Below are 7,293 nucleotides of genomic sequence, written 5' to 3'. Positions count from 1 at the left end.
ATAGAGTGAAGATTTAGCTACATTGATGCGCAAACCTGACATGCGTGCAAATCGGTTCATGACTCCAATGACTCCCAAGAGCGACTCTGGCGTGCCATTGGTGAAAACCAGTATGTCATCGGCAAAACTGAGATGCGTAAGCTGAACCCCCTGACACTGTGGGTGGTAGTCAAATTCGCCTGCTTCTGCTGCCTCATTCAATAGTTTCGAAAGAACATTACTGAGAATGACGTACAGGTATGGTGAGAGAGAACAACCTTGGCGTATTCCTCTGGCACTTGTGAAAAAGCCCTCCAGACTCCCGTTAACTGACACCGAGAATGCAGCCGTAGAGATACACAACCTGATCCAATGAATGAACTGTGAGGGAAGCCCCATCGCTTGTAGAACCGAGATAATGAAGGACCATTTCACTGTGTCGAACGCCTTCGAAATATCAAATTTGATGGCACACTTCTCTTTCTTTCCATTCCTGTGATAACCATCCACTAATTCCGAAGCTAGTAAGACGTTTTCCAGGAGAAGCCGCTCAGTAATAAACGCACACTGATTCCTCTCAACAGCATCCGGGAAAATAATCTTCAGCCTGTTAGCAAGAACTTTAGATATCACCTTATATAATAGATTGCAGCAAGCAATGGGCCTGTAATCTTTCATAGTCTGCGCATTTATAGTTTTAGGAACCAGAGTGAGAATAGTAGCATTTACTCCTGTGGGCATGAAACCGAAGAGAAAAAAAGATTGCACTGCAACAATGAAATCCCTTCCTACTATAGGCCAAGCAGCTACAAAAAATTCCTTTGTGAACCCATCAGGTCCTGACACCTTATCATTAGGAAGGGTGTGAAGCGCCTGTTGAATTTCAGTAGATGTGACAGGCCCTACTAAAACAGCCGCTGCTTCCCTTGAGCATCTATACGTCAACAATGTCTGTAATGATGCCACTGAGACGTCTTCCGTTGTAGGATCCTGACTCTGTAGAAAGCTTTGAAAATGATTGACCGCCTCCCTTTTGATATCAGGTAGAGAAGTGAGAACTTCGCCTTGTGCATTGATAAGACATCGAATAGTATTCCTGGCTACCCGAGTTTGTACCATAGAGTGAAAGAACTTAGTATTTTGATCCCCAGCACCCAGCCACCGTACACACGATTTCTGCCTATAAAACTTTTCTTCTATGCGAGCAAGCTTACTCCACTTCTCCTCCGCTGCCGCTGCTCGAGCAATGTTTGCTGGAGAGGGGTCAAGAAGTACTTTGTTTTGCCAATCACAAAGTTCCTCATATGCTTGCTTTGTGCGAACTGGGAGGTCGCCATAGTGAGTTTTATTGAGTGCTCGAAGAGGCTGCTTGAGGAGCTTTAACTTCTGATGGAATCGAGTCAGAGCTGTTCTGGAATGAAACAAAGCTGCCGAAGTGTCCCAAACGCCTTTGACCAAAATTTTTTTTTGAGAAGAGTAAAATTGAATACAGTTCGGAAAAGTTTAACACGGTCATCTATTCATGTAATATTGTACGGATTTGTTAGCCATATATCATATATGACATATGTGAAGTAGTTGTTACATTCAAGAGTATTCATTCGAACCTCTGCGGTCTAAAATGCTGTGTACATTCGTGCAATGGTATTCACATTTACCTTTTGGATTCTTTTTACTATTTTTACCAAATACATTACGCTTCTTAAATCTTGAGTGGTAAAACGGTAGGGTAAAAAGTGGTTTTGAAAGAAAACAAAGAAAAATGAATTCTAAAATATTAATTTATCCGGTGGAATCCTCTTTACTCTAGTGGTTTGACCAAATATCTATTAATACTTTTATATTAAGAGTTTCGGGTCGATTTCAGAAAAAGTGAATTATACATAATATTAGAAAGATGATTATAAGAGATTTTTACCATATCGCAAAGAATACCGTCGTGAATGGATTTCATAGGACAGTTCATAATGATGCAGTCAAACGTAAATTTTTATAAGATAGATAAAATTGTTGGCTTTAATCTACGTAATAATTATTATAATTTGTAATATTATAATTAACCAGTGTTAAAAAAGATTAATATATCTCAAAGTTTTTTTGTTTTTACCCTTGTTTGAAACGCGTTCGGCGGCTAGAACCACGGTGATTATGCTATATTGATAAAAAACATTTATTAAAATAAAAGTCAGTTTTAAGTTACAACTCAGTGTTTACATGATTGATCTCCACAGTTTGCAATAAGTACTTAATAAAATGATGAAAATTTATGCTGAAAAGAAAGGAAGGTTAGTTTTTTTTCCTGCATAATCATATTTATATATAACAGAAGAATGAAATGGTAAATTTATACCAAATAAAAAAAGCAGTCGAATCATGTACTCATATATCGATAAAATAATAAAATATTATTAATATAAACTATACACATAAATTATAAAATAATCTTAAATTGAAATTAAACTATTAATCAATTATTATAATATATTTTACTCTATAAATATTTATATACGTGCATGAATACGTGAGAATCACCTAGTAATCTATAACATGTACGTAACACTACAAATATTCCATGCACTATTTATATTTTAATAAAATAGATATATGGCATGAATGTTTACAACCACACCACAACACACCAGTTAATAAATAACACAAATCTCTATATATATTTATATATATATATATATATATATATATATCTATATGTTTTCTTATTATTAGAACTACACCGCAGTTATTCCACATATTACCAATGAGACTCATAAAAAAAAAATTACGTAAAATTTGTCACCACATAACATTTAGATAGTTCTTGCATTTTCAGAAGTGAATTAGCATTGATAATATATATATATATATATCTGATAAAATAAATATGTTTTATATTAGTTATAAAAATTATACATTAAAGATCACATAATGATATGCAGTGAAGTATAAAATTGACAGTTTCATTTAAAAAAAAATCTAGTAGTTTGTGATGAGGCTATGTTTCTGTTATTTGAAAACTCCCTTCGTTTTGCTTCAATACCATTTTAGATTCTGTTCACGTTGCAGAAATTTCACCAGAATTAAATAACAAATTATTAACTGGTATGCTTCCCTGATTTATTTCAGTCTCGAGTTTGTTATCGATTTTAGAAACTTATGAAAATTAATTCTACTACTTTTTAGGAAGATTCTAATACATTTTATCGAATTATTTTATCTAGTATGCATACTTATCTACCAACACAACAACAAGCTGTTTTAGTACAAGTGCCAAAAGAATACTCTGCCCCTTGTCTTCTGCAGAACGCAGTGCAGCCTCTGTCTCCTCCCCTTACACAAGGATTAAATTTGAAGCATTTTTGACGGTCCTCTATTCCAACACCTATTTAGCAATAAAAATTATTAAGACAATATGCACATTCAGATAAAGAGATGCAATCATGTACATGCACATAAGTAAAAAGAGGAATGTATAATAGTAATACCAGGACTGATAGTGGATATCGTACGACAATGAACACACGATATAACAAAAAAGATAGTGAAAACTAATGTGACTAAAGTTTTCATAATGATAGCCATTTTTGCAATATTTTCTTTTAATCTTTTTAGCCTTTTTTATTACGCTTAAGATGATTATCTATAAAATAACAGAATTATACATTAAATATAATTTTCTGGTCAAAGATAAAAGATATCTTCTAATTCATTTCTTTATTAGACTTATAGTCAAAAGAAAATATGCTTTGAATGGGAATCAAATAAAAATAAAAGATATCTTCTAATTTATTTCTCTGTTTTTATAGCTTCTTATTCCTCTAGTTTCTTTCTATGGTTCTCCATTTTTGTATTACATATCTTCTCTTTCCTTTCGTAGCTTTGCCTTAGTTTTTAAGTTTCCATCTTTGAATTAAGTTTTGTGAATTTGTTGTTTACAAAAAAAATAAAGAATAAAGTACTGTTCATATTGTTTTTCAAATCGGTCATATGTCAAAATAGTTTTTCAACAAGACTTCAATAGATCATAGATGCAATAACTCTTTCTTCTTCGTAATTTCAGGTTGTCGTGTTTTCCTTCTCCCTTTCTTTGGCCAGTACTCAGTTTTTGAGTACTCCATGACTATTTCATAGCCGGAGTAATCGTTAGATTCATGCTTAAAAGTTAAAGCGATCACAAACATGTGTGTTTACCCTTTCTCCATTTTTCCATGAATAATACAAATTATTTTTTTTGTTGATTATTTTTGTCTGCATAAGAACTAATTTTGTAATTGAAAGAAATTAAACTCATGAAGTTCATTAAGAGAAATTATTGAACATGACTAAAACGGATCGACTCTGATGGGCCTCTGGGCTTCGTGTAAGGCAAGTAAGCGTAGACACTTCCGCCATCTAAATATTGCTGAAATACGATACGAGCCGATCCAGTCTCCGTTGTCGTTGATTTAAAGAGAGAAATGGCGAAGCGTTTTGATCCCGACGCTCAACTTGTGTGTTGGTGGAGAATATTCCGAGAGGGTGGTAGCAGTTGGCTCTGTAGGCTGTAGCGAGAGACAGAACCGGGAATCTGATTTCGCTTTGGTTAAGGAAGGATACAGTGTTATTTTTGCTGTGTTCGGTGGTATTCAAGTGAAGCCTGGAGAGCAAGAGTATGTCGGCTTTCAAACGGCGTTTCACTTGGCTCTGCGCAGGACCGATGACTACACTTCATGATTGATGTGTTGGCTAGCAAGAGAGTGTTCTGTTTTTTTTTATTGCATGGCTTTTTAGAAATTCAATAATGTTAATACATGATCATGCAAACACCATCTAGTTGTTTCTACGTAGATATTACTGATTACAATGCTTATTAGTTATGTCGGCTGATTATGAGTAACAAAGAAACTATTTTGGTTTCTCTGTTCCAAGAATAGATAGCATCCCATATCTACTATTCAAGAAGCTTATTACATGTTCCAACTCCAATGGCTGCAGCAAGGTGCCAACCAGCGTGAAGGAACTGTGTCTCGGGAAAGAAATCATCAGCTATGAAAAGAGCACCTCCTAGTAACGAAGACATCTTGTGCACGTTATGAGCTGTTTTGAGATCTGGATCCTTTAAGCTTCTTTTAGCAAATGCAACCTGAGTCAAATAAATGTGTCATTCAGTTAAATTATATCAAGGAGTGTCAAGTGTCTCATGAGCTTTAGTACCTCCATCATTCCGGTGTGAACAGCAGAGACCATTAGAGGTTGAAACGGTAGAACTAAAGCTGATGCAGCCATCAAGAACTTAGGATTCTCATTCCTTAGAGCCCTTGAAAGACACTGTCCAATACGCAATCAAATCTAACCGGTTATATTGGCTAAAGACAGTAGAGCCGGTCCTGAACATAGCTAAATGAAACATTAGCATTGGTCGAAACTTAATATAAATGTGAAAATAGATCCTTAAATTATTATCACTTTTTTAAAGCTAAAATCTTTATTAAATTGTTTAAGGCTCTCAAAATCTCAGGACCTGCTGAGACATAAATTGAAGAGTGGAGCTTACTACTGTTGTTGTGGCAATCATGGTATAATCTAACCATCTCAGGTACTTCCTCAACTTTCCTCTAGAGGCATGATACAGACTCGAAGCGATTCCAACTCCAATAAGAGAGTTTGCGTACACCTTTGTGTTCAAATTCTTCCTATATTTGCATAGCTTCTTGTCAGAGAAAGTCTACGTACAAATGGATTTACCAGAGAGAGAGAGCGTTTACCTTGGTGCTTGCATTCCAAGGAAGATGAAAGGAAGCGAAGTAGCCACATTAGCTGCTGTTTCTAAGACACTCTGGTCCCCTGTCAGTACATGATTGATTCGTGAGAATTGGAAGACAAAGATGGAAGGAGCCATAGTGGTTTTTATAATACCGCGAATGCAGCAATGGATTGGCCTTAGACATGAAGGTCTTTGTTGCCAAACACGTCTGTGAAAAAAAGAGAGAAACCAAGTTATTACTATTACCATTTTAGGACGGTTAAAAAACACGTACTCGATGAAAAGTCTTTGATTTGTTCCCATTTCTGAGGATTTATTGGTCTGAAAGTCACCAACTTGGGTTGTTCGGTCGTATGAGAAAGGCGACACGACGTGAACTCCATGGATACCCTCAAGGGCGTTGCTTGACTTTGTTGCGGTTTGTAGGCTCATTGGCTCTTTCTCAGAACCACACAACAAGACCAACTCTCTTCTTTACTTGCTGGCTGTTTTCTTGTTTGTTCTGCTCTGTAATGATCAGAAAAAAAAAACATAAACATATAATGGAGTACAAGTCGTTGTAGGTTCTGTTATTCCTCAAGTTGTATGCTAGATTCTATGTGATCCGAATCGTAGTTGCGTCTTCACTTATATATTACAGAACAAGCAAGAAACAGCTAGAGAGAGAGAGAGATCGAACCTGGAGGAATGGCCTTAATGTGAGAAAGTGCTGGAGAAGAAGTGCATAAATATTGGAAAAGGAGCAAGTAGAAGAGGAAGATGAGAGAATATAGCGAGAGAGATGCGAATGAGTCAAGAATCTTCCTCCTGAACTCTCCTACTCCACGGCATATTCTCATCATCATTATTCTTATTGAGGTTACCCGGCCCGGTTTTTCCGGGTTAGAAACCGGTTTGATCCGAAACTCATGTTCATGCATGGGTTTATAATATGGGCCATATAAAGGGGAAGCCCAATCTATGAATAGAACTGGGCTGTGCGGTGATGCACGTCCTGTGAAATGTTCTCTCAAGTTTCTTGACGTTGGATTTTGATTTGGTTTTGTCTTCGTCTTTGTTAGTCATTTTGAACCTTTTTTTATAATTAACTTTGGAGTATCCCAAACGTATGGAAGATCTATGAATAATCCTGCAGTCTACAAATAGATCTTCTCTCTGAAGTTTTATTAGTCATTCTGAACTTTTTTGTTATTTTGACCAATCTTTCCATCGAAAATTATTGTTTGTTATTTCAGTTTCAGATATCTTTTACTTTGACCTTCGAATTTTAGTGGGTGGTACATAGTCATTCAGCCAAACCACCATCTAAAAAACTATCCAGTCTAGCTATGGAGATTGAAACCTGGCTCAAATCTTTTGGACATTTACTTTCGACAAATAATTATGGATTCAATTCAAGATAAATTTGCAATGAATTAGTATATCTAAATATTTTATTAAGTATGAAACTAGGGCTGGGCAAATAAACCGAACCCGAAAATCCGAACCGAACCTGATCCGATAAAAATGAATCCGAACCGATCCGAACCCGACATAAATACCGAATGGATCCTGTTTTTTGGTATTTTGGGTTATGG

At 35.8% G+C, this 7,293-nt stretch overlaps 1 protein-coding gene across 1 annotated transcript; it reads right to left on the bottom strand.

Moving 5' to 3' along the window:
- Positions 1-3,127: 3,127 nt before the first annotated feature.
- LOC106356366 lies at positions 3,128-6,599 on the bottom strand. The gene is made up of 8 exons (XM_048736749.1): positions 6,396-6,599; positions 5,991-6,223; positions 5,869-5,924; positions 5,718-5,796; positions 5,507-5,645; positions 5,167-5,280; positions 3,459-5,095; positions 3,128-3,355 (listed from the first exon to the last, which is right to left on the bottom strand). Exons 2-7 carry the CDS (start codon positions 6,146-6,148, stop codon positions 4,904-4,906), a joined length of 738 nt encoding a protein of 245 aa, XP_048592706.1. The 5' UTR covers positions 6,149-6,223; positions 6,396-6,599; the 3' UTR covers positions 3,128-3,355; positions 3,459-4,903.
- Positions 6,600-7,293: the final 694 nt, after the last annotated feature.

This window comes from Brassica napus, chromosome A7, assembly GCF_020379485.1.
Source record: "Brassica napus cultivar Da-Ae chromosome A7, Da-Ae, whole genome shotgun sequence".
Lineage (NCBI taxonomy): Eukaryota > Viridiplantae > Streptophyta > Magnoliopsida > Brassicales > Brassicaceae > Brassica > Brassica napus.
The sequence above is the reverse complement of the archived record's forward strand: the minus strand, read 5'-3'. Positions and strand labels throughout refer to the sequence as shown.

Excerpts from the sequence above, each read along its gene's own strand:
- LOC106356366 (XM_048736749.1), bottom strand. The coding sequence starts at position 6,148 with ATGAGCCTACAAACCGCAACAAAGTCAAGCAACGCCCTTGAGGGTATC. Across the intron at positions 5,925-5,990 it reads AATCAAAGACTTTTCATCGA|ACGTGTTTGGCAACAAAGAC; the intron begins GTACGTGTTTTT and ends TTTTTTTCACAG. Across the intron at positions 5,096-5,166 it reads TTCACACCGGAATGATGGAG|GTTGCATTTGCTAAAAGAAG; the intron begins GTACTAAAGCTC and ends TATTTGACTCAG.